Source organism: Portunus trituberculatus, chromosome 25 (genome assembly GCF_017591435.1).
Source record: "Portunus trituberculatus isolate SZX2019 chromosome 25, ASM1759143v1, whole genome shotgun sequence".
Classification (NCBI taxonomy): Eukaryota; Metazoa; Arthropoda; class Malacostraca; order Decapoda; family Portunidae; genus Portunus; species Portunus trituberculatus.
The window spans coordinates 6662501-6689437 of record NC_059279.1 but is presented as its reverse complement, the minus strand read 5'-3'; the positions used below and the strand labels follow the sequence as shown (position 1 = coordinate 6689437).

The following is a 26937-nucleotide window of genomic DNA, read 5'->3' as shown; positions in this document are numbered from 1 at the left end:
CCATTCCTTGTTTTTATTGTTTCCTTCCATTATAATGCTTCACAAGTCATTTCTCTCCCAGTACAATACAGTTAAGGATTTTGGAGAGCAACATGAGGTGGTGCCAGGTGCCGTTGTAAAGAGAGAATGGCTGAGTGTGTCGCCTGTAAACAAAGCAGCATGGCACAGTACACGATACACAATGTTCGCTTCTTTGACTTCAACCCCAAGGCGATACACTGCATGAGCTACGACGACGCGACGAGCAGATTGGCGCTGTCCAGGTGGGTCAAATAAATGCTAAAAAGAGGCAGGAAGAATGGTAGTGGAGAAATTAAATGTTCTCTGATTCCATGCTGGTGTCATGTTTATTTGTTTTTTTCATGATTTGAGGTGCCACTTCCCCAGTACATGTTGATCCGTAGAACCTGTGATATGTTTTCTAAAAGCTTTGCAGTATATTTTATAGCATATGTCTGTGGTAAATAATTTATGTAATTAAATGTTGAGTTTACAATTTTTGCATTATTCTTGCACCTCGTGGATGTTGAGGTAACATGACAATATCAGACGGATTGCAATGAGCACATGTCTCCAGTCAAGCTGCAATGGTCACCAAGCATTAGCAGCGGTTAGGTGAGCATGAACTGATCTGCTCCTACACTTAAAACATATCAAGATATCAACTAACCGTGTCTTTCCTCCTTTCTGCCTTCCAGAACTAATGGAGACATTGAAATATGGAACTGCTGGAGCCGGCCCTTCATGCAGCTGTTCCTCCCAGGTGGTGCACTATTTGGTGTTGAGCATTAGCCATATGTAACTTGACTCACTTGGTTGGCTGCCCTGATTGTTTTAGTTAGGCAATAAGTGAGGTAACAGAGGTATGATAAGGTAACACAGATCTATGTTACTGAAGCCACGGCTCAATTTTTTTTCAATTTGGGTGATGCCTGTTTGGAAGGATCTCCGTTCATAGGTTGTTACTGCAGTTCCTGTCATTGCATTCAAACGCCAACTCAATTTATCTCGGGGTAATGTTCTATATGAGTTAGTGTGAATTGTTTCTATGGTGTCTGGATGAAAGCATATCAGCCAACCCTATGCCATCTAACTAGATGTCTTCAAATATAGTTCTGGTTGGAGGTTTCATCTGCTTCTAGATTGGGCTCTAGCCTCATCTAGGTAAAAAAATCTAGGTACAAGGATGCCAAGTACATGTGTTAATATAGATGAAGAGTTCTCTTTCAACTCAGCACTAACATAAGAATCAATCTAAGGCTTCTGTTCTTACTAATTCCTCTCCTCTGACTGACTGTCTTCAGCCTTTATCACCACTGCAATGTTGCATCTCTTGCCATCGTCTACTACTAAATCCATGCCAATTGCTCTTCTGATCATACTGATTGCATGCCTTCCTTCCTCTTGCAGTTTTGCTGGACAAGGCCCCTCTCTCTCTCTCTCTCTCTCTCTCTCTCTCTCTCTCTCTCTCTCTCTCTCTCTCTCTCTCTCTCTCTCTCTCTCTCTCTCTCTATTTTTCCCACCTCTCTATTGCAAGAGTTAACCAGTGCTCTCATTCATCCCTTTCTCTGTAAACTCTGGAATGCAATACCTGCTTCGTATTTCCCTTTTCCTATGACTTGAATTTATTTAAAAGGGAGGTTTGGAGACATATTTCCCTTTCTCTTGGGTAATTTTTTTGGACCTGTTCAGGAACTGGCATCTAAGTGGACATTTTTGTTTAGCTAATTGCTTTTGTTACCTTTGGCCAGATCTTCCCTCTTACACAAAAAAGGAAGCACTAATATAAGAAAACAAGTAAGAGGTGATAAGAAAACAAAGGATGGTAGAGTTTTCTTGGTCAACTTACCATCTCACCATCCTCAGTGAAGTTTTCTCACTGCAGGGGACAACGACAGCTCTGTGGAGGCGATGGTGTGGTGCCAAGGCAGGCTTTTCAGTGCTGGCCTCCACGGTTTCCTGCTGGAGCATAACCTGGCCTCTCGGGAAGTCACGCTTCGCACCCCCATCACCGGTGGCCCCACGTGGTGCCTCGCACTCTCTAAGGACAAGAAAAAATTGGCTGTAAGTACATGTTGGCAAGAATTTATAGGAAAGGTGCTGTTAAACTCTTCTGTTGGTTCCGTTTCTCACGTTGCTTGAAGTTTTTGTCTTTATTGTGTAAGAAATTTATTTCTTATCAACAGTCTTTTATTTATCTTCTTTTTTAAGAGGATTACCAGCTGGAACAACTAAATTATAAGAAAAGAAAAAGACCTACTGAACTGCTGGTTCCCAAACAGAGTCAAAAGTAGTTGTCAAAAATTAATGGATAAGTGTCTGGCTTCTGGTGTCTTGGTGTGATTGCTATGACAAAGCAGTATTGTCATGTAAATGTTTTGACTGAAAAATTCACTAGACAGGTGAAAATAAGACATACATTAACAGGTGTCAGTATGAAACAAACAAAAAGTCTTATAAATCTGTGTGTGTCTCAATACTCAAAGACAATGAAAACGATTAAACAAATGCCCACTAAGATGCCAGCCCCAAGCAGATCCAAAAAAATTAGCCAAGAAAATACTCAAGATTTCAGGACAGTTTTCATTAATTTTTACACCTAGAGAAGCACAAGTGCATTCTGTGATTATAGGCACCACACACACACAGACACTCAGTACTGACTAGTGTATTAGAGGAACCAAGTGTGATTCTCCTCTCCTTTCCCTCACAGGCTGGCACGGAGAGAGGATACGTGTGTATATTTGATGTGGTGGACAGTGGAGTTATGTACGACCGGGCGCTGGAGAAACAAGAAGGTATGAATTGGTTAATACATCCTGATCATTGTTCTTGTATTGATCTGCTATGTATTTACTTTCATTGTTTTGTGTTTGTTCTGTGTTGTTATTCAATGAGTGGTCTTGAGAGAATAGTTTCCAGTTCTTTTCTAAATTTGCTGTACTTTTACTATTAGATTATTAACAAAACACAGCAGCATAGTGTCAAATTAGAGAGTGTAAGACTGAGAAGAATATACACAAGGATAATCTTACATCCTTTGATCTATTGACTATTGAATATTTCCTAACAAAACTCAGCAACAGAGAATCAAATCAGAGAGTGTAAGACTTAGAAGAACATACACAATAGCAGAAATCACTATCAGGTTGCTTCACTTATGACATATGGGAAAATATTATAGGTGAGTGATAATTATGATTCTACATTTACCATTTTCATTTATTCATACCTTGTTTACATGTGAGAAAATATTGATGGTAGGGAATACTGTATTTGATGGCATATTAGATACATGGGTATATAAAATGCTTCCCCATTTCAGAAGTTCAAAATTAGGAAAAGAAAATTTTAGTGTATTTAAGCATATACTGTTGAAAGCAATCTAGCAGCACATAACCCAAGCAAAAACATTGCTGCAAAAGAAATGTCATCCTCAAGTTCTGGCTGATGTGGAGCTGGGCAATGAGGGTTATGTTTACCTTTCCTTGTGCTCTTCAATTGGTATTCTTGCTGTCACTGTACATGTATAATTTCTTCTGTAGGTGGTGGCCCAGAAGTCCTTGGTGCTGCTCAATTGCCATGCTCCTTGGCATAATCTATCACTTATAGTTTGTAGGAGATTGTATAGCTTGATCTTTTTCCTCCTGCTGCCATAACAGTGAGGGTGTTGATGTGTTTTGTCATGATCATGAACTTGCTGTTACTCCTCACCGTCAGATGGCATCAAGTCAGGGTTCCAAACAGCTGATATTTGTAAACATACATCACAGCCTCATAGGTTAGATTGCTTGCAATTCTACGTTAATTCGTTTTAAAGTAATAATATTGGTAATGATGATAATATCAGTAATGAAATAATGATGCATGCAGTCAGAGTAGCTAGAGGTGCTGATCGCAAGCAAGGTTAGTGAGCATCAGACAGATTAGCCTACGGGAGGTTTGAACTTCGCATATTAGACGCTGACTGATTTTGGAAAGAAAGTTGCATCCTATATGCCATCAAATACAGTAATTATGATTATATATTTACTATTTTCATCTATTCATGTATTATTTTTCCGCACCAGGTCGTATTCTTCACATCGCGTGGCACATCAGTGGGGATTATATAGTGACTGGCTCGGTGAATTGTGTGCGGGTGTGGTCACTGAAGGAAGGGCGGGTTTGTACCATGATTCTTGCACTGTCTTGGAGCAGTTCTACATATCCATTGGAAATTATATGGTGGCTTAATTAAACAGGATTCTTCATATGTGTCATGTTGCTATTTCTCTCGGTCTCATTCTCATTCTTGCTTCTCATTCTTGTTCTTGCTTTTGTTCTTGTTCTCTCATTCCCATTCTCTCTCTCTCTCTCTCTCTCTCTCTCTCTCTCTCTCTCTCTCTCTCTCTCTCTCTCTCTCTCTCTCATTTTCAAATTCTATTAAATAAAGATCCATCATTCTCATTTATAATCTAAAAAGAAAAGCCCATTCACTTTCTGTTTAATTTTTGAGATACTTTTTCATTCTTCCTCATATGTTCCCCAATTCCAAAAAATTTCTCATTTGTTCCCCAATTCCAAAAAATTCCTCATTTGTTTCCAATTCCAAAAAATTCCTCCTTTGTTCCTCATTTTTGTTCTCTGAGTCTCATTTTGTTCCTCATTTTGCTTCCTGAGTGTTATAAAGTTTTTCTGTTTATTCCTGGCATCTCATAAACTTCCTCATTTGTTCCCCAGGTGACAAACTTCCTCACTTTATTTCCTGAATGATAAAGTTTCTTATTTTGTTTCCCTAGTCTCTCAAAGTTCCTCATTTTATTCCCTTAAGTGACACAAAGTTCCTCATTTGCTCCCCAGGTTAAAAAATGTTCCTCATTTTGTTTCCTGAGTCTCATAAAGTTCCTCATTTATTCCTCCTTTGTAGCTGCCCCAAGTTCCAAAATGTTCTTAATTCTGTTCCATGAGTTTCTTAAAGTTCCTCATTTTGTTCCTCATTTTATTTCCAGAGTCTCACAAAGTTCCTCATTTGTTCCTCGAGTGACATAAAGTTCCTCATTTTATTCCTTGAGTCATACAGTTCCTCATTTTCTTCCCTGAGTCATAAAGTTCTTCATTTTCTTCCCTGAGTCATAAAGTTCCTCATTTGTTCCCGAGTCCCGTAAATTCCTCACATTATTTCCCCGAGTTGACAAAGTTCCTCATTTTCTTCCCTGAGTCATAAAGTTCCTCATTTGTTCCCTGAGTCATAAAGTTCCTCATATTCTCCCCAAGTCTTGTAGAAAGTTCCTCATTTGTTCCCCAAGTCTTGTAGAAAGTTCCTCATTTGCTCCCCAAGTCTTGTAGAAAGTTCCTCATTTGCTCCCCAAGTCTTGTAGAAAGTTCCTCATTTACTCCCCAAGTCTTGTAGAAAGTTCCTCATTTGCTCCCCAAGTCTCATTAAGTTCCTCATTTGTTCCCCAAGTCTTGTAGAAAGTTCCTCATTTGTTCCCCAAGTCTTGTAGAAAGTTCCTCATTTGCTCCCCAAGTCTTGTAGAAAGTTCCTCATTTGTTCCCCAAGTCTTGTAGAAAGTTCCTCATTTGTTCCCCAAGTCTTGTAGAAAGTTCCTCATTTGCTCCCCAAGTCTCATTAAGTTCCTCATTTGTTCCCCAAGTCTTGTAGAAAGTTCCTCATTTGTTCCCCAAGTCTTGTAGAAAGTTCCTCATTTGCTCCCCAAGTCTTGTAGAAAGTTCCTCATTTGTTCCCCAAGTCTTGTAGAAAGTTCCTCATTTGCTCCCCAAGTCTTGTAGAAAGTTCCTCATTTGCTCCCCAAGTCTTGTAGAAAGTTCCTCATTTGCTCCCCAAGTCTTGTAGAAAGTTCCTCATTTGCTCCCCAAGTCTTGTCGAAAGTTCCTCATTTGTTCCCCAAGTCTTGTAGAAAGTTCCTCATTTGCTCCCCAAGTCTTGTAGAAAGTTCCTCATTTGCTCCCCAAGTCTTGTAGAAAGTTCCTCATTTGTTCCCCAAGTCTTGTAGAAAGTTCCTCATTTGCTCCCCAAGTCTTGTAGAAAGTTCCTCATTTGCTCCCCAAGTCTTGTAGAAAGTTCCTCATTTGTTCCCCAAGTCTTGTAGAAAGTTCCTCATTTGTTCCCCAAGTCTTGTAGAAAGTTCCTCATTTGCTCCCCAAGTCTTGTAGAAAGTTCCTCATTTGCTCCCCAAGTCTTGTCGAAAGTTCCTCATTTGTTCCCCAAGTCTTGTAGAAAGTTCCTCATTTGCTCCCCAAGTCTTGTAGAAAGTTCCTCATTTGCTCCCCAAGTCTTGTAGAAAGTTCCTCATTTGTTCCCCAAGTTCCTCATTTGTCCCCAAGTCTTGTCGAAAGTTCCTCTCTTGTAGAAATCATTTTCCCCAAGAAAGTTCCTCATTTCCCCAAGTCTTGTAGAAAGTTCCTCATTTGCTCCCCAAGTCTTGTAGAAAGTTCCTCATTTGCTCCACAAGTCTCATTAAGTTCCTCATTTGCTCCCCAAGTCTCATTAAGTTTCTCATTTGTTCTCTGACTCTCATTTGTTCCTGATATTATTCCCCTGAGTGACATAGAGTTCCGAGGTGCTAAGCTGTGTGTTTGTGTCGGCAGGTGGCCCGGTGTGGCCTGGGTGCCGCCGATAGGAAGGATGAGGTCATTGTGTGGTGTGTGGGCATTCTGGATGACATGACCCTCGTTAGTGGTGATTCCAGGTAAGGCTTAGGTTGTGTTGGGTGTCTTTGGGTTTGTGTTGGGTTCATTTGGGTTTGTTAGTTTTGTTGTGATCTGGAGTAAGGGATGGTCTATCTTTTTTATTTATTTATTTATTTATTTTTTTTTTTTGTGGGAGTGGTGCCTTGAGTGAACCATTTTTTGCCAGCCTTTTTGAAACCTTGAGCAGAGCATATCTTGTATAGCAAACCAGATAGATGAATAAATTGATAGACAAAAAAGTAGCACTGATGAAATAAATAAACATTGTGAAGTAAAACCAAACAAAGAAAAGAAAAATATTAATGATAAAGTAAACAACAAGGTAAAATCTAACAAAATGAAGTAAAAAAAATAGCAATAAAAATTAATTGAAACGAAAAAAAAAAAAAAATGAAATGATAACAAAACAACAAAATAAAACAATGCAAAACAAGCAGAAGATAATAGCAAAAAAACATAAATAAAACTAATAAAAATAAGAAGTAAAATAAAATAAACATGAAACAAAACAAGAGCCAGTACACCACTTAGTAACACCTTGGGGAGCACAGGAAGTCAATTCTCAGTACTGTGGTAAAGGAAGCCAGACTGTGAGGGAGTAAAGTGTCATTCCTCTGCAGTGGACGGGTCTGCTTCTGGAATGCTGAGCTGGGCACTGTCACCCACAGTGTCCATACTCACAAGGCGGACATCCTCGCCCTCACCGTATGTCCCGATCAGAAGTCTGTCTATGTTGCTGGTGAGTTGAAAGCTTGTTGTCCTTACTGGTCATGAAATAATGTTGTCTCCTCTTTTTCCTCAGTAAAGATAGTAACATTCTCCTTCTTCTCAGTAAAATACAGATGCAGTCAACTCTTGATTAACGCTAGGTTTATGTTCCTGGAGACGTCGCATTATTCAAAATCCTGTTATTTAAACATAATTTTTCCATATAAAACAATGGTAATAGGAGGGGTTATGTTCCTGGCCACTGGGAAAGTCTGCTTATTTTAGGGATTTGTTACTCAAACCTTAAAAACTATTAATGTACATCACTAGGTCATGGAAAGAATAAAAATTCTCATTTTATTAGCTCTGCTGATATTCAACGTGCTTTCCCTTAGTCCTGTTGCATTAACAATCACTGAAGTCTTTTCTACCTGAGCTTAATGATCTAAAACTTCCAATTTCTTTTCAATGGTTACAGTCTTCCTCGATTTCTTGGAATCACTTTCCTGTGAGGAGGTTGAAGGACACTGGGGTGCCACTAAGTGAAAATGCAGAGAAATGATTCACTCAAAATGTGGTTAGCTCAAGACTGAGTGAGAAGTGAGGACTGTTAGAAAAAGTCACCTCTTATGGTCCTCTGTCCACAAAACATTTATGTTAGCTTTTCACAAGCCTTACCACCAAGAAAGGATTATTTTGTGATCCACAAAGTGAAATCTTGCATCGAACATCAAAAACAAAGATGAGGAATCATCCGCCACTGATCTGTGGCGGCCACTTCCTCTTGTGGCTCCATTTAGCTTGTGTGTTGTTTTCACCACAATAATTGTGTTTCTGCCCCTCTATTGTCTGCAATATTGGATATCATATCTTTGTATTCTTGTGTGATCATGCCACAAGGATCACCTTGACTCCGTGGCATTGAGTGATAGTAAACTACTATTGAAATGCCGCTTCCCTCGGCATGTATTACTCTCTTTAGAACTTCTTCATCTGGGAGAGGAGGACTTAATGAGGAATGCGATTTTCACTCATACTCAGATTTTGCTTATTTACTGACTACATGTACACCAGAGCAAACTATTGTTGCATAACTGGATGGGTTTTCAACACAGTCAATACCTATCCATTCTAACCCACCTTAACTTAACCTTACCATTTCTCAGTAATGTAAAGCAAAGAAATAAAGCCTGTTCCAGCAGTTAGGTCAAGAAATGAAATAATACCCAAACAAAACATACATCTAAGTCCAAAGTGTCTCAGTGCAGTTCCCCGAGAATCAGCGTGGGTGTGTGTGATGTCATCAAGTTGAGGTAACCCACGTTAAATTGAATAAATCACATTATTTAATCATATCTCCTTAAATATCAAGTTGTGTTAATTTGAAATTGTGATATTCAAACTCGCACTAATCAAGAGTTAATGGTATCTTCTCCTCTTTCTCCTTTGGGGCTCTTCTTACTCTTCATGAAAAATTGCAGTTTCCTCATCCTTCTCTGTAAAATAGAGTAATCTCTTATTCCTCCTTCAGTAAAGTTTTCCTATTTCTCTTGTTCTTTTTTTTCCTATTTCCCTCTTTTTCCTATTTCCCTCATTCTCTTTTTATCTGAGATGTGGGCCCAACTTTTGTATATTCTTTGTCTGTTTCCACTTGATTTAAGTTTTCCTCCCTCTTTTTTTTTTTTTTTTTTCAGATGCAAACTTAACTTTGTATATTCATCATCTATTTCCATCTAATTTAAGTTTTCCCATTTCCCTCTTCTTTTTCTGAGATGTAAACTTAACTTTGTGTATTCATCATTTATTTCCACAAGCTTTCTATTTCCCAACCCTTCCATAATTCACGCCTATTTCCACCTGTGAGTCTGTTTTTTCCTCAGGTGTGGACCCAACCATTGTTCAGGTGAGCCGCGTGGAGACAGGCACCAAGAAGGGCAAGGTGGAGATGTGGGTTAAGGGCATCCAGCGATCCATACACACCCATGACGTGCGGGCCCTCGTTGTCACTGCCACCGATCGTGTCTACTCTGGGGGTGAGATGCCTTTTTGTTATTTTGTTATTTTCTTATATTTATTGTCTTCTTTTTTTATATGTAAGAGGGGAAAGCTGGCCAAAGGCAACAGAAAGAGTAAAAAAAGTCCATTTAGTTGCTTATGCATGTATTCTTCATTGCTATTTTTCTTCCTACACAATCTGATTAACTAGAGACATGATTTTCTCCTTTTTCCTTCTTTTGGTCATTCTTTCTGCCTATTTTGGGATGATGTGCATGTAGAAGAACCATTCTCTACTATTGCCTTTTTACACAATCTCCCTGACTAAAGATTCATAGTTTTTTTTCTCTTTCCTCCTCTTTCCTTCTCGTTTTTTACAGTCTTTCGTTGTGTCAGTTCTGGGGATAATGTCCTTGTGTTTGGATCCTTCATTGTTGTTTCCTTTCTACACAATTTGGCTGGCTCTAGTCTTGCTTTCTCTTCTTTTTTTTTCCCTTTTTCTTTCTTTTTTTTCAATCTGTTTCTTTGTGTCTACTCTGGAATGATGTGCTTGTATTTCAGTCCTTCGCTGTTGTTTCCTTTCTTTCTGCAGGATTTAGCTGGCTAGAGTCTTGTTTTTCCTTTTTCCTTTTTCCTTCTTTTTTCAATCTTTTTCTTTGTTTCTATTCTGAGAGTGAGATGTTTATCTTGATTCTTCACTGCTGTTTCCTTCCTTCCTACATGATCTTTCTGGCTAGAGACTTATTTTCTTCTCTTTCCTTTTTTTTTTTTTTCCAGTCTGTTTCTTTGTGCCAATTCTAGGATGAGTTTGTGTTTGTGTTTGGATCCTTCACTACTGTTTTCTTCCTTCCTTCATAGTTTGGTTGGCCAGAAACAATTTTTCTCCTCTTTCCTTCTTTCAGTGTTTCTTTCTCTGTGTGTATTCCAAAGATGAAATGCCTCTGCTTGAACCTTTCTCTCCTTTCCTTCTTACACAAACTGGCTTGGCACTTCATTTTTTTTTTTTTCTTTCTTGCTCCCTCTCTTCTTTTCTTTCTATCCATTTCTTTCCTTTTTATCCTGGCCACCCTCATCTTTTCTATTTTTTCTTTCTTGCTCCCTCTGTTCTTTTTCTATCTATCCATTTCTTTCCTTTTCTTCCTGCCCTCCCTCATCTTTCCTCCATCAGCAGCTCTTAACTCCTGTTCTGTCTTGTAATGGCAATGGTGATAAATGTAACAGTTTTATTAATTTAGTTCTTCAGTTGTTTTATCATGGAGAATACAGAGATGGTTTACTGTTTCACTGCCTTTGGCCTGTCTCCTCACTGTCATTAAGTTTTCAAGGTGTACGAGTTGTCTCTCACTGAGGCTTCTTCTACTCCATTTCCAAACACTGTACAGGCCAGAAATTGCCAAATCTATTCTTTTTATACTTTCTTTCTTGCAGATGCTTATAAAAGTTTCATCCATTACTTCTTGTGCTCTGAATTATTGCATAGTCCATTGAGAGATTAAGTCCATATGAAAGGAATTGTGAAAAGAATGTGGTTTAGATATTTGGTAGAACTAGTTAAGCTTCATCTGCATCTTATGGATTTCAAATATTTTCAAACTTTGGGTATAGCTGACACATAGGGGCGAGACAGGAGCAAAATGAACAGGAAGAAACCTATCTCCTTCAGCTCGTAAAATCTCACAAAAGACCTTGTTCTAAAAAAAAAAAAATAAATAAATAAATAAATAAATAAATAAAAAACTCCAGTGAACATCAATCAGTAAGTCAGTAAGAGTGTTTCTGAGGCAGCAAAATTTTTAAATTAATATATCTTGATTCTGCAGTTCAATATGTTTCAAGTGTTAATGCTGGTTAGGTCAGGAGTAGATTGGGAAGCTTGGCCTTGTTTGTATCAGCATTTCTGTAGTAATACTTTTTGTCTGTATTGTTTTTTTTTTTTTTTTTTTTTCCTGCTCTGTCCAGTGTCTTCTTATTTTGCACTTTCCATAAGTTCTTCCACTGAGTTCCTCTTTTTTTCTATATTTCATACACTATTTCTCTCTTATATTGTATTCTTAGATCATCAAAACATAATTGTCCTGCTTCTCTCCCTGACAGGCGTGGACACCATCCTTACACTGAGTTACTTCCCACCAAGGACTGTCTGCAAGTTCCCGGCTCTTCCTCCTGTGAGTTGTGTTGATGCTTGCCTGGTGCACATGAGAGTGTTGAGGGCTATTGCTCTTCTGCTTTCCTTCCTTTTTTACCATGAGTTTGTGTATGAATAGATAATTTCATTTACATTAGGAAGGGTCTATGGGGGTCAGAAGATTAATGTTCAGAGTCTTCACTATTTTAGTCCCCACATAAGTTTCTGAAGCTGTATAAAATCACCAAATAGTAAGGGGTTAAGTGTGTTTGCTGTTGCCCAGTGAATTGTGACTTTAGATAGGAAAAACATAAATGTATAGTAGATGCTGATTTACATTTTTTTTATTTAATGATAGCTTTCAAGAAACAATACTCATTCTTAAATTCCAGTGCTTGTGTATTTCATCAGCTGTTGTCCCATGAATTTTATTATTAAATGGAAAAATTCATACATGTTAGAGGCAGATTTACAATTTTTTGTCATGGATAAGTTTCAAAGATCAGAACTTATGTAGCTGATCCTCACATTCTTGCAAGCATTGTCACTGTTTTCTTATACATCCTATCACAGTGCCTGCCTCACCACTGACACCATTGCCTCACTCCCTCAACATGTTCACCTCCTCTACCTCCACTGACCACACCAGAGCATCCATCCACTTGTCACTGCTTCTCTGCCTTTCTGCCTTTTATCTTCCCCGTGCTGCTATAACCCCTTTGATATCACAACAAAAGTAAATAAACAAGCCACAGGAAGCCATCAGCCCTACACGTGGCAGTCCCTGTAAGAAATGTACCTACCTACCTCCATCTGTTATCCTCATCCTTAAATTAATCTACTGTTCTTTTAAAGCTCCCTAATGACTTGTCACTAACAACCTGATTACTGAGTTTATTACGTTCACTTATCACTGTTTGAGAATCAGTTCCTTCTTCTCTCTTTATCCCTTTTCAAACTTAACATTTCAAACTCGAATCCATTACTTCTTTTTTCATTTATTTAGTCTTTTTATGTAAGAGAGGAAAAGTGGCCAAGGGCAATAAAAACAGTCAAACAAAATGGCCCACTGAGATGCTAGTCCCCAAACAGGGTCAAGAGAGTTATCTCAAAGAATGGGATAAATGTCTTGAAACCTTCCTCGTAGACAGATAGATATACAAAAGCAGGTAGGGAGTTCCAGAGTTATTGCTGTTCACTGACTATTACTTCCTGGACAGCTTGGCTCCATCTCTGTGGCCCGGGAGGCTGAGTCACTCCTGCTGCAGTACAGTGACCATGTGGAGCTATGGAGGCTTGGGGCGTCTTCCAAGAAAGGGGGAAAATCAGGCACCTTCCTCCCAGTCACTAAGGTAAAGCTCTGACAGGAAGTTCTCTCATGACTATTATTACCATGGTAAAACTCTTGTCATTGTTCTGCTGTGTCTTGTTTTGTGCTTCTGTCCTTCAGTGTTGTTGTTGGTCTGTTATCATCATTAGTATTGTTGATATCACCATTAAATATTGCCATCATTCTAATGTTCTGTATTTTTAATTCTCTCTCATTGTTTATTATGTATGCTGTCTTAATTTTTAGTTATCATTGTATGTCTTTCATTGTACTAAGCTTTTTTCTTGTAATTCACATTCAACATCTTGTTATTGTCTTCTTGTCATGTATTTTTTTTTGTTTTGTTTTTTCTTGTTTTTTTTCTTATTCTATTTAATTTAATTTAATCTTATTTTATTTATTTAATTATTTAATTATTTTTTTATGTACATAGGATGCCAGCAATCATACATGGCTATTACTTCCACAACTGAGCCTGACAACATATTTAAGGAAGGAAAACAGATGTGGAGAAATTTAATTAACCCTTTTGTGAGGGAAACGGGAGGCCACGATCTTTTGCCCTCAAAATATAAATGATGTTAAGCCAGGATTAGTTAGTCTAGCCCTTGGGAAAGGAAAACAAGACGAAACAGAATGAGTGTATTAACCCCATTGTTACCGACCCGTCAACCTTATGTAAACAAGACGTTTCGCTGCCGAACCGACTGCCCACGCACTCCTCCGCATCGTCCGTGCGGTAGTCTTCAGCTTCTTCTCACAAATACTCTGTTCACACTATATTATTTATTTTTATGTTTTCTATCAGAGAAACCCCACAACATGTCATTTGAGTAAAAAAAAATGTGCAGCACATGTGTTGGTCCAGAGACATAGAGCAGCAATCACATCTTTCCCTATGAATAACTGAAAACAGTGTAGATCACTCATAGCACTAGCTTCATGATGTAGAATAATACTAGGATGTACATCAGGAAAATCAGTGTTACATGTAGGTAGAGGGTTAGGTCTGGTGTCAGAGAATGGGTCTGAAAGAAGTGTGAAATCTGTTTGTCTACCATCAGCTGTGGGGGGTGAGGCAGGAGGGCTGCATGACAGGCCACTGCTTACGGACAACGTCTCAATACTCTCGTCGCCGCTGCTAGCATCACTCTACATCACTGATAGCTTCAGGATCAAACAAAGTATCACCTTCCATTGAGCCATCAGACCCCTCAAATTCACTTATTGTCCCACCATCATATTCATCTTCACTGTCAGTTGTAGAGATATCCATAATTGCGAAGTAAATCCACGCGTGCTACCACAAAAAAACTTCAGGCAGCACTGAACAGAAGCTAGAGAATATCGCATTGCGGCACTCGACAAGCATGTGTTGCCATACGTAGGTCAGAAAATATGATGTATAAAAAATATATGATGATGATTGGTCTTCACAAATTACGTCACAGCACTGACAATAACTCATTGGTCAAAGTTTATGACGTTTCAAACCGTCCCACGAATGGCTGCAGCCTTATGTTTGTAAACACAGACACTTGCCACCACGTGGGTAGAAATAACCCAGAAACCGAGGCCTTGAGAGCCCTCAATACACACAGCTTATAACCGTGGCATGTGCGTGTCACGGGGAGCACGCTCGGTTCCTGGTGCGTGAACTCAGCCGTGACACGCACGTGTCACAAAACACACATCCGGTACTGAAGGGGTTAACACAGACAATAACAAATAACCGAACCACTGCTGTCGTGTGCAAGGACGGCGTGCTGAGTCACTGGGGTAAGGCGCACCAGTGAAAATCCACTTAGCAACAAGCCAGGAGGTGAAGTCCAGAAGCTGGTGTGCAGTAGGGAGACGACAGCGGTGGCAGATGCAGATATGGAGAGAAGCAGCAGGAGCCCAGGCTGGCTGCTCTTCTGGTGAGACGAGGAACCAGCTCGAAGAGAGACAAGGTGTGTACCAGGAGGCGGTAGGCTAGTGTCTGCCTGGGCCTCGTCGTAACCTCACATCGTAGCCTCGGAAAGGGTGGAGCCAAGGCCAGTAGTATAGCCTTGTGGTACCGAAGCCTCATGGTGGGAGAAGTCGAGGCCAGTAGCAAAGCCTCGTGGTACCGAAGCCTCGTGGTGGCGGAGATCCAAAACTTAACAAGGGCCTGCCTGGGGGGTATAACGAAGCCGACTGGGCGTATAGAAGGTAGGTAGGAAGGGAGGAAGAGCTGGCACGGCATATCTTCCTTACACCTTTGAAGGACAATTAGAACCCATTATAAGGTCACTGTCACTGCCACCACCACCACCACCACCACCACCACCACCACCACCACCACCACCACCACCACCACCACCACCTCCTCCTCATCCTCCTAAGCCTCCTGTCATACCAGCACAGTGTCCCTTCATTATGCAGTTCCACTCATGGCTTTGTGTTCCTCTGCACAGGACCGAGTAAAGCTGCTGGAACTGCAAGGCAAAGATGACGAGGTGATCCAGTGGTGTGCCGTGTCTCCCAAGGCACGGTGGATAGCATACCTCGTCCAGGGCAGCCTCCGGATCTACCATTTCACTCCACCAGCGGTAAGAGGGATCTGGATTTAAAGGAGATGGGATTCTTAACCCTTATGTGTGCCTCAACTAATAGATCTTTCCAGTAAACCTAGTGTTGATGGGAATGAAGGTGACCTGCTCTCCTTTCTCTTCTGCTCTTGTCTTCCTAATATGTATGTATCTTTCCATGAGTGAACTTAAAGTGATGAGGATTAAGAGTGACTGTTACTCCTCTTTCTTTTCAGCTCTTGTCTTTCTTTGATGTATTTTTTCCTTAGTAAACTTAAAGTGATGGGGATTAGAGTGACTCCCCTTCCTTTTCAGCTCTTGTCTTCCTATTATGTATCTTTCCCTCAGTAAACTTAGAGATGGGAATTAGAGAGTGACTGTTACCTCCTGTACTTTTTATTTTCAGCCTCGTCCTTTAGTCATGTATCTTTTCCTTAGTAAACTTAAAGTGATGAGGATTAGAGTGACTGTTACTCCCCATTTTTTTTCAGTTCGTCTTTTTTTTTTTACCATGTGGGCTTTTCATGAGAATTTATAGGCTAAAGGGGCTACTTTTTGGGCTAGCTCCTATCTATAAGCCCACCTGATAGGAAACCATTGCCCTGATTGAGGAAGCCCCTCATACACTCGGTCCGTGGACACGATTCGAACTTGTACGCTTGGAGACTCCTCGGACACCAAAGCACGCATGGTTCCACTGTACCACGGCGGCCCCTTCTATTATGTATCTCTTCCTTAGCAAACTTAGTAGTGATGGAAATTAGGGTGAATGCTACTTCTCTTTCTTTTCACCTCTTGTCCTTGTATTTATGTATCTTTCCCTTTGTAAACTTAGTGATGGGGGATGAAGGTGATTATTGTAGCTTTTTCTTCCTTGCTCTTGTCCTGTTAGGAATATTTCCCTTATTAAACTTGAAGTAATGGTTCTGAAGGTGACTGTTTCTTCCCTTGGCAGTCTGGGAAGCAGCCTCGGGTACAGCGAGTGAAAGAGGTGAGCCAAGAAATAAAGAAGAGTCACCAGATGCTGTGGCTGAGTGAAGGAAAACTGGTCTCTGCTGCTGTCACTGGGGCCATTCAGGTACTGTGTTCATTTATCTGTGTCTGTGTGTGTTTGTTTCTGTGTTTATATGTCTTTTAGTCTGTGCATGTCTTTTCTGTCTCTGTCTGTGTCTGTGTCTCTTCTGTCTCTGTGTCTGTAATGGGTGAAATGCAGTATCTATAAGATAACACATGTGGTTTCTCTGATTTAAGTTGTGAATATGAGACTCTAGTGACTGACAAAAATTCATAGAGTAACTACAAATCATTAAGTGCTTGTTTAGTTTCTTTGGCTCAGTGAAATGATTCAGGTTTATTGTAGTGAAACAGTAAGTGGCATTTGGATTAATGCAGCTGTATTCCACTTCAGATAATTAATGTGTCAGGGAGTAAGGCTGAGCTGGAGAAAGAGCTCACCCTTAGTCCAGGACACAGCGTTCTCCAGATGACCTGCGACTTGGAAGGCAAGATGCTCGCTGTTGTGGACAGCAAGAATATCATCACAATCTTTGACATTGAGAAAGAAACAATTTCTGTCCTCCCTGGGCACAGCTCTCCCTGCACAGCCGTAGGGATCCACCCACTTACGAAGGAGGTGGTGGCAGTGTACGCAGACATGAGCATCAAGGAATATGACCCATCCAAGCAATGCTATACTGCATTCTGTCGGCAGCACCTCAACGAGCCGTCCTCAGAGCTGGCCAAGAAACACTCGGTGATCTTGAGAGTGAGCTTTGATCCAGACCGCCCTGACCTGATCCTCCTCCACAACGAGTCAGCCTTTGTGGTGGTGCAGAAAGACAAGAAGGCGGCTGATGTGAGTCAGGAAAAAGCGCCTAAGGTTAAGAAAGTCACGTCTGGCTCAAGTCCGGGGAAAGGGGCTAAGGCAGGGATAGGCGCTAAGTTTAGTGTTATCAGAAGACCGAACCAAGTGTTACTGTTCAGCCAGATGAAGGGAGAGGCTGTGGTGAGTGTGGAGTTGAATCCCCTGCAGGTAATGGATAGGCTGCCCTCACCACTCAAGGTTAAGAAGTATGGTGGCACGTGAATTAAGACAATTTTAGTGCAATTTTCATGTTTTTTATCCATCATTGTTTTTCATTCATCATTCATCACCAATTTTCTAAACTACACTGTAATTAAAGACCATGAGTCACTAAGGCAGCAGATAACCATTCTTTTAACATCCAGAAAAGGGACGTAGACAAACATTGCAACTTTGCCAGCTGTACGTCATCCTGTTATGAATTCCTTAGAGAGGGACAGAGACTAGAAACACTCGAGAGAAAATAAACTCGCAACACATCACTAACCAAAACAAAACAGCAATTACCGTCAGACAATATATAGTTAGCTTATTCATAATCCACATCATTGTATCATTGTCATTATTATAGGGTTGTCCACAAGGTACCCCTTTCCATCGGGGGCTGTGTGTTTGTGTTTCAAGGTGATGCATACGCTAAGGTACATGCATTTTTGTCACAAAGTGTTTTGAAATTCCCGGGTCAAAAAATCAACCAACACTTTGGCAACATCCAGGTAGAAAAAAGTTTTGTCTTCTGATTAATTCAAATGACTGTATGAGTGTGTGGTAATTTGTATAACCCTTTCTGCCTCTGCTGGTCAGGTGTATAGATAAAACATTGTCACTATCATCATCATCATCATCATCACAAGGGATAAATTGTGGGAGGAACAGAACAGGAATCAGGAAGGAGGTAAACAGATCATGAATTATTACAAACATTATCTGTTGTAATATGATTTGTGTGAAGGATGTAAGAAAATGTGAGGATTAAATTGTTACATTGTATTGAGTTTATTTATTTATTTTTTTCCTTGTCAAGCTCTCCTGTCTGTGTCTTGCGTTTTGTGTCTTCATATTATTCCAATCCTCCTGCTTCCTTGCTTCCTTGGGTCAGAAATGTTTGTTGACTTTCACCCCTACACACACACAGAGAGAGAGAGAGAGAGAGAGAGAGAGTCCAGTTATACAGAGAGCACTGTAAAGGAAACACTGCTTGTCCAACTAGAAAAAAACGATCTAACAGAACTTGTCCAACTACGAAAACGAAAGCAAAAAAAAAAAAAAAAAAAAAAAATGTTTAATGAAAAAAAAACCCCTCAATATAAGACATTCTCTCACCCTGCTCCACCTCTCTCTCTCTCTCTCTCTCTCTCTCTCTCTCTCTCATACCATATACGGTATTACAAACATTCTTTACGAGAGAGAGAGAGAGAGAGAGAGCACAAGGAGAAGGTCTGCGTGGGGTGTGTGTGGGAGACGCTGAAGGTGAGAGCGGCAGGTAAGCGGCTCAGTGGTCGTGGAGGTGACGGGGTTGCAAATTGTAAGCACGGAGAGGAGGAAGTGCGTGAGGCCTGGAGTGATTGAATGCGATAAAAGAGAAATGCTGTAAGACATTAGTATTAAGGTCTCTCTCTCTCTCTCTCTCTCAAGATTTCAGAATATGAATGAACCGCTTTATTATCATTTTATTATTATTATTATTATTATTGTTATATTATTGTTAAATTATAATAATAATAATAATAATAATAATATTATTATTATTATTATTATTACTATCATTGTTGTCCTTGTTACCACCAACACCACCCTCAATCACAATCATAATTCTATCTCACCTTTTCTCCACACGCCAACACACACACACACACACACACACACACACACACGATAAAATTGTAACAACAGAAAGTGTACATAAATTTAAGGAAAAGTTGGAAAAAGAAGTCGATATAGAGACAGGTCAATATGAGCCCCGTTCGATCCCTGTAATATACAACTCGGTTAAACTAGGTAAACACACACACACACACACAGGAACAAGTGGGACTGATGCACGTAGGAGTGAGCGACACCCTGACGAAAAAAGAATCCCACGGTATATATACAGTAATGATTAATATCCTGAGTGAACGAGCGAGCGGAGAGGCGAGTGACTGGTGGTGGTGCGTGGGAGGGACCGGTTGTGGGCATAACGTGGGAGGAACGAGAGGTGGGGTCCTAGGGGCGGCTTCTGAAGGTCACTGTGTTGTCTGATGTAACCATGAAGCACATAGAACAAAAATAAGACACTGAAATCCTTCGCGCTATTACGGGGATAATTTTTAAAAGTCGCATATGGTGTGTGTCTCTGAAAGTTATTACTTTGTTGTGAGATATAAACAAGGTCAGCACTGAGAAATGTAAACTTTGTCATAGGAATTGTTTTGAAAGACCACAGATACAGTCAATTACGTCCAAATGTGTTTTCCTCTCACTCATGTCACAGAATATCCTTAAAGTGAAATTGTAACCAGAGAATCACGAAAGCACTCTTGAGAACTTTATAACGTCAACTGAACCTTGCGTGAATAAAAAAAATGAAAGGCAGAGGATTGAGATAAAACAATATCATTTGAGAGCAAGTTAAACGGTCAAGGAGACAAATATTACAAGCAGGTCTATTAGTTTTTCTTCTAAAGTTATATTATTGTTTGGTGTTATGAAGGAAAGCGTAAATGCCGGAGAGTAGCGAGTCACGGTACAGCAAGATTTGATCGGCGCTATTTACCCAGAGAGAGAGAGAGAGAGAGAGAGAGAGAGAGAGAGAGAGAGAGAGAGAGAGAGAGAGAGACTAGAATACCATAATTTAGGTACGAGGTCAAGGAAATGCCTAGAGAGTCACGTTTCTCATTTATTCAGTCTTGAAGCATTTGTGGGGATGGTGAGGCATTTTGGAGTTTACAATATGAAGCGTCTATATGAATGTTGCATGATTAATGAGACTAGCTATTTACAACTGTACACTTATAAGATACAAAATATAAATATTACACAATATAGGTTACATAATTATAAAGTATTTGGCAAAATGAACACCAGCCTGACGGTACGTGGCAGGCCGCTGGTCAGCACCTCTGTGCCGGCCTGCAGCCATCACTCCCGCGGGCCTAGCGGACGGAGGGCTGAGAGCTGAGGTGGTGCCGCATCAGTAGTCCTCCAGGGAGTTGCTAGGCGTGTAGCAGGAGGCGGATGTGGTCTCTGGCGTGTGGCTCAACTCAAAGCCTTGGATGTCAGGCGGCGGGGAGCGGCGTGTCACTTTGGACAGGCCTCGCTGCACCAATTTGGTTAATGTGGCGCCCATGCCCTGCCATACCCTGGTCCTGAAAGTGAAGGCCAGGAAGATGAAGACACCCTGCAACGTGTTGAGCACCACGAACACGTACCACAGCGCCTCCAAGTCCAAGTAGCCCGCCGCGATGCCGCTCACCCAAGTGAAGCCCATCAGCACCCCAAGCCTCAGGTACATCTTGTACTGGCCCCGAGGGTTGTTGCCCCGCGCCGAGGAGGCCGCCGCCGTGCTGCTGGTCTGCGTGATGATGACGGCGGTGCTGACGAAGAAAACAAAGTTCATCACGATGAGGAACATCATGGGCGCCGCGAAAAATGCTAGCAGCGCCTTGCGGTGGCTGAACCAGCACCACGTCTTTCCCAGGCGTGGCAGGAGCTCTTCAGGCAAGCCACTTGGCTCTATCTGGTCCACCAACACCAGGACTACCGTGGCGGCCCCAGGCAGCAGCCAGCTGTACAGGGAGTAGGCAATGAACCTGTGCCACTGGGCTCCGCTCGACACCCGCAGCTGCCGCTGAGTCAGACGGAAGGTGTACCACACGTCGAAGGCGATCACATTCATCCAGGTGAAGGAAGTCACGAAGAAGTAATACATGGCCACCGCCAGAATAACGCAGCCTGTGGCTCTCGTCCTCGACACCATGTTGACTAGCATGGTGATGTAGGCAGCCAGCAGCGCCAGGCACAGCGACGCGAGGTTCCTGCCAGAAGGGTTCCTCAACTCCGGCAGGAGAGCGAAGGCTGACATATGGAGCAGAAGGCACAAGCAGGAGAGGCTCAGGCCAACCAGTGACACCCAGCCTAGGGCATCGGAGAATTTACGTGTCTCGGCGGAAGCTTCCTCCATGATATGACACACAACCAGGCCACCATCACCGTACTTCTGGTAATCCTGAGGGCTGTAGGTGCGGCCATACACTGGCACGTGCACGGTGCCGTTGGAAAGCTCAACGAAGTCATCCTCGTTGAGTAGCACTTTCAGACACTCAAGGAATTCTTTACTGTAGTTGGTGAAGACCTCAGCTTCAGGGTCCAGGGTGGTGTCGGGGAGCGTGGTGGTTGGGAAGGTGAGGCTGGAGGTATTCGTGGGAACATCTTGTAGGGGCGTGGTGGGAGGATCCTCGGGGAAGACAATTGGGTGTTCAGGCGTGGTAGGGACCTGCTGTGTGGTGGGGGGATCCTCGGGGAAGACAATCGGGTTCTTAATATTGAGGTTAGTTCCAGGGGAGTGCGTTGTGCTGGGCACCTCTGTCGCATTGGTGGTGGAGGGGAGGGTGTTAGGGGTGGTGGTGGTGGTGGATGGGAGGATGTCAGAGCTGGTGGTGGTGGATGTGTTGAAGGGAAGACTTTCAGGGCTGGTAGTGGTGGTGGTGGTGGTGGTGGTGATGTTGGACGGGAGAGTGTCAGGGCTGGTGGTGGTGGTAGTTGTGTTGAAGGGGAGACTTTCAGGGTTGGTAGTGGTGGTGTTGGTGGTGACACTAGTAGTATTGTCAGTGATGGGGTAGGCAGTGGTGTTGATGGGGCTGGTGGTTGTACTGTTGTTGTCACTGATAACAGTTTCGTTGGTGGTGTTTGCGGCAGTGGTGGGCGCGGGGGTGGATAAATTTCCTTCATTGGAGTTGGCATCACCCAAGGTCACACACCTGCCGTACCTGTAGTCTTGGCCAGGTTTGGGACACACGATGCTCCTGCACCGCTTGAAGAAAGGATCCCAGACCTGTGTGGCGTTGCACGGGGACGACGAGCCCACTAGGTTGCCTCCGCTGGGATCCGTGAAGTCAAACAGCAGAGCAAAGGGCCTGTTAACTCTAGTGTATATCTTATAGCAAGCAAAGTCGCTTATATTGTTGCAGATGGCACAGTGAGGGTTCCTGTAGCGATGAGAGTCATCATACACCACGGCAGTGTAGGTGTGGCACTGTGCCGCCACCTCCTCGTCCTGCCAGTCGTTGCTGCACGTGCTGACTGCGTTGGAGCAACTCCTCGTCAGATTCTTGATATCGCGCGGCATCTTCGAGGACACAAAGCACGGACGATGCTCCCGGGACTCTGCATCTCCCCAAAAGACGCCCCAAGTGTCATTCCGGAACACGAGATCCTTCTTGTCAACATCGGCGTGCGGGGGCAGGTCACAAAACAGGCTGGCCGTCCACATGCGAAGGCCGTGGATGTCGTTGTTACAGATGGCGCAGTGATAGTTCAGGTAGGTGTGCCCTGTGGTGGTGCTGGTGACGAGCAGGCGAGAGATGGGGTCTGTGTGCACACCCCCGCCCACACACAACTCCTCAACTTCCACGTCACTCCACCCCTCCCCACACGTCACCTTCGCGTACACTTCATCATCATCTGCGGCAGAAACACACCTCAAGCCACTGTTTTCGTCACGTGTTTGCAGACTGGCGTTCCTGTACTCCGAGTCGTGGCAGCAGTCGGCGTAGGAGTTGCAAAGAGAGTCACAGTAACACGGATCTTCTCTATATGATGTGTCATTGCGATGCTGACAAGAATTACGTAGAGGACATGCTTCCTCGGGTGGCGGCTGCTGCAGGGGGCTTGCAGTGACACATCCCACTACCACAGCCACAGCCACCACCACAACGCGGTAACACGAGGCACTCATCCGCTCAAGTCACATCACATGACCGTCACTACGATAGATGTCCAAGCGCTGGGAAGTCAACGTGACTCCACCAATTGAAGTCTGGAGAATGACTGGACGTTTGGACGCTTGCCACAAGGCAGCTGCGGCTGCGAGAAGAAAAGGACTTCAAGGAGGTCCCGCAGCCCCGCCTCCTCTGGGCTCGCCGCTGCCAGACGCGACCCTCTCACTTTCACGTACACATGGTTTTCTTCCAACTTCAAGATTCAGCTTCTCTCTCTCTCTCTCTCTCTCTCTCGGACAGTCCAATACGTTAGCAGGTCCAGGGGCGTGGAGCACAGTCCCGGTAATTTTATAATGTCTGGTCGGAACAAGGACTTTCCCACATGACGTCACGATGCGTCACAGTACGGGTCTGGGGGCTGGCCGGCTCCAGGCGAGGCGGCAAGTTGTCTCTTCTTTCCGCAGGTCAGGGTAAACTACTACAGGCTATGAATTACGAAATGGAGTCACGTAGTTATTTTTATATACCTGAGTCCTTAGATACTGACGCACTAGGAAATTTGAACCCAAAAATACGAAACCATTCAGGTGAAGACGCTGGTTAGGTGACGGACGACTCAGGAAGTGGCTGGATGGAACCTGTTCTTCCAGTGAGCACAACCAGAAACGATCCCCAAAACCAACCAACCCACCCTGACCTGCATACAATTATATTTGTCTTCATTCTGTCTTGGTCAATAGGAAAATCCCTAAAGGATCGTCAGGTAATGCAGTCCCTTCCTCTAAAAACTCCTGTTGACATTTCTTGCTTTCGGATGTTGTGTGAGGCGATGTAATTCGTCTTTGTTTGCTGTCTTCCTGTTACATTCATGTCGACTGTCTCTATTATTATCCTTCCTGTCTATCTAAGACGTGTGTGTTTATGTATTACCTTCATCCACGTGCATTTTGTTGACTGCCTGTCTGCCTGTCTGTTAGCACTCGTTTGTCTGGTTCTATTCTCTGTTAGGCTACGTTGGGTTATGTTACACTAGGAGTTACCGCGATGAGACTGACAGCCTTACTTTAACTCCTTGATGGCGGCAGCATCGCCCACTAGAAATATACATCACTCTGGCGTGTGTTTCTGCATATAGCTCATCTATTTCTCTCATCACTGTTTGAGTTATTCCGCGTACCGTGTGTCTGTTGATCCGCTGATATCACCAATCTCTCTGTGGTGTGTGTGTTTCTTATCTGTGTATACCTGTTTAAACATGTGTATTGTCTGGTATACGTGTCACTCTGTCTGTCTGTCTGTCTGTAAGATGTATATACGTTTACTGCATGTTTTTTTTTCCCATTTCTTTGTTCTGTTTTTTTTCTGACCTTCCTTCTCAGATCTCTCAACAAAACAGGAAAACAGACACGCACTTTAGTCACGTCTCAACATAATAATATTCAACAGCTTCCGTCTGACTTTGGAACTCACAATAACACACGCACGTTGTATACATAAAGTTTTAGACGATGACAACAACAACAGCGATAATGTATGTAGGTAGCCTTCATTACACGTCCCAAGTTTTTTTTTCAGTCACTAGCAGTTTAGCGCCGCCTTTCTAGTGACGCATTCGAAAGGGCAGGGAAAAATACTGAAAAATGATATGAAAGTGAAATATTAGAGAAATTGTTGTACCTATGATGTAAACCATCTTACTGCGTCACATCCCTTTTACGTGTGTGTGTGTGTGTGTGTGTGTGTGTGTGTGTGTGTGTGTATGTGTGTGTGTGTGTGTGTGTGTTTCACTGTTTGATCTGCTGCAGTCTCTGACATACAGCCAGACGTTACCCTACGGAACGAGCTCAGAGCTCATTATTTCCGATCTTCGGATAGGCCTGAGACCAGGCACACACCACACACCGGGACAACAAGGTCACAACTCCTCGATTTACATCCCGTACCTACTCACTGCTAGGTGAACAGGGGCTACACGTGAAAGGAGACACACCCAAATATCTCCACCCGGCCGGGGAATCGAACCCCGGTCCTCTGGCTTGTGACGTCAGCGCTCTAACCACTGAGCTACCGGGCGTGTGTGTGTGTGTGTGTCTGTGTGTGTGTGTGTGTGTGTTCAGCTTATTAATTAGTAACCTTGATGCACGTGTACACTCTCATACACACACACACACACACACACACACACACACACACACACACACACACACACACACACACACACACACACACACACACACACACACACACACACACACACACACACAAGCAAGCGCACACACACACACACACACACACACACAACTGCAAAATAATCTTCCTTATGCATCAGATGTGAATGGCTAGACAATAACGAAAAAAAAAACAATTACAAAAAACAAAACAACAACAACAACAACAACAAGGAAAAACACCATGCACAACAAAGCAACACAACAAAACCCACCACCAAAACATCAGAAACAAAAGTAACAACAAAATAAAAACAAGAAAACAAAAAAACAACAACAATAACTACAACTACAACCACCAACAAGAACAACAAGAACAGAGGAGGAAAAAATAATAAATAAGAGATGGAATGACAAGCCAAGAGAGAGAGAGAGAGAGAGAGAGAGAGAGAGAGAGAGAGAGAGAGAGAGAGAGAGAGAGAGAGAGAGACGGGGGAGGGGTAGGAATATATATCACTTGCACAATAAGGAGACCGTTCATATGCACTTTTGGCTCCACCACCACCACCACCACCACCACCACCAACAACAACAACGACAACCTTAGCGATGAAGGTGATACAAACAAAACTGAAGCGGACAAACCATTCTTGTCAATCTTAACAATCTTCTCTGTAACTGAACACCGTCCTAACAAAACACGTGAAAACTCCGCAGCGGTGAACACAAACGTTAAGTGAACGAACCCCAACACAAGCAGGGCAAATCAACAGACAAAATAGACACACGGGATGAGATGAGATGCCTTACGAACTAATCTTTTTTTATGTAAGAGGGGAAAACTGGCCAAGGACAACAGAAAGGGTTGGAGAAAAAGACCCACTTATTTGCCAGCCCCCGTGCAGGTCCGAGAGAGTTAGCCAAAAGGAAAAGATAAATGTCTTAAAAAATGAAAACCTCCCTCTTAAATGGGTCGCGTCATAGGAAAATGGAAATACAGAAAGCAGAAAACAAAGTGCGCATTTTAAAAGCAACGAGTATATACATTTTTTATTTATTTATTTATTTTTTCAAGAGGAAAACAAGAACTGCTATATATCACAGTGCTTCTCGAGGGCCTGCACCAGTGGCCTGTGTGTGGGGAGAGGGGAGAGAAGGAGAGAGCCGCTCTCCCAAGGGGCTTCATGTGGCCCAAGACTCCACAAACACATAAAACGAAGGTAACGCCGACCTAATCTGATCCTACCAACATTATAATTATATCAACTTTTCCAGCTGGCTGGAGGCTCTACAGTCGGTCACATATATGAAGTCGGTTCTAGGTGTGGCAGATTCCGACGCTGCAATTATGATATTTGTCTGAGACACACTGACCTTCGCTTCCTGGCACACTGGTTTGGCGATGGAACCTTCAGAGTGACTCCAGTGGGCTACACACAGCAGTATAGTCTCCACGCTTAATGCGATGGTGTGATATACCCATGTGCATACGTATTGTTGTCTGGAAAGTGTGACCTTTCAAATAGAAAAATGCTGGATAAGACATTCCCAGTGAAGGTGTTCCTTTTCCGGCTTCAGTCACGA

General features: G+C 42.6%; 2 protein-coding genes across 2 annotated transcripts; one reads left to right on the top strand and one right to left on the bottom strand.

Annotated features, from left to right (window-relative positions):
- Positions 1-105: 105 nt before the first annotated feature.
- Positions 106-18257, top strand: LOC123508714 (U3 small nucleolar RNA-associated protein 4 homolog). Its single transcript, XM_045262594.1, has 13 exons — positions 106-263; positions 699-763; positions 1886-2064; positions 2714-2798; positions 4071-4165; positions 6592-6692; positions 7314-7432; positions 9282-9434; positions 11491-11561; positions 12742-12873; positions 15290-15424; positions 16359-16481; positions 16812-18257. The coding sequence occupies exons 1-13, from the start codon at positions 127-129 to the stop codon at positions 17487-17489; spliced, it is 2073 nt and encodes a 690-aa protein (XP_045118529.1). The 5' UTR covers positions 106-126; the 3' UTR covers positions 17490-18257.
- A 1875-nt stretch (positions 18258-20132) lies between these two features.
- LOC123508713 lies at positions 20133-23426 on the bottom strand. Its single transcript, XM_045262593.1, has one exon. The coding sequence runs from the start codon at positions 23200-23202 to the stop codon at positions 20440-20442; it is 2763 nt and encodes a 920-aa protein (XP_045118528.1). The 5' UTR covers positions 23203-23426; the 3' UTR covers positions 20133-20439.
- Positions 23427-26937: the final 3511 nt, after the last annotated feature.

Coding starts and splice junctions, on each gene's coding strand:
- LOC123508713 (XM_045262593.1), bottom strand. CDS start 23,202: ATGAGTGCCTCGTGTTACCGCGTTGTGGTGGTGGCTGTGGCTGTGGTA.
- LOC123508714 (XM_045262594.1), top strand. CDS start 127: ATGGCTGAGTGTGTCGCCTGTAAACAAAGCAGCATGGCACAGTACACG. Junction 6,693..7,313: donor CTCGTTAGTGGTGATTCCAG/GTAAGGCTTAGG, acceptor ATTCCTCTGCAG/TGGACGGGTCTGCTTCTGGA. Junction 7,433..9,281: donor GAAGTCTGTCTATGTTGCTG/GTGAGTTGAAAG, acceptor TTTTTTCCTCAG/GTGTGGACCCAACCATTGTT.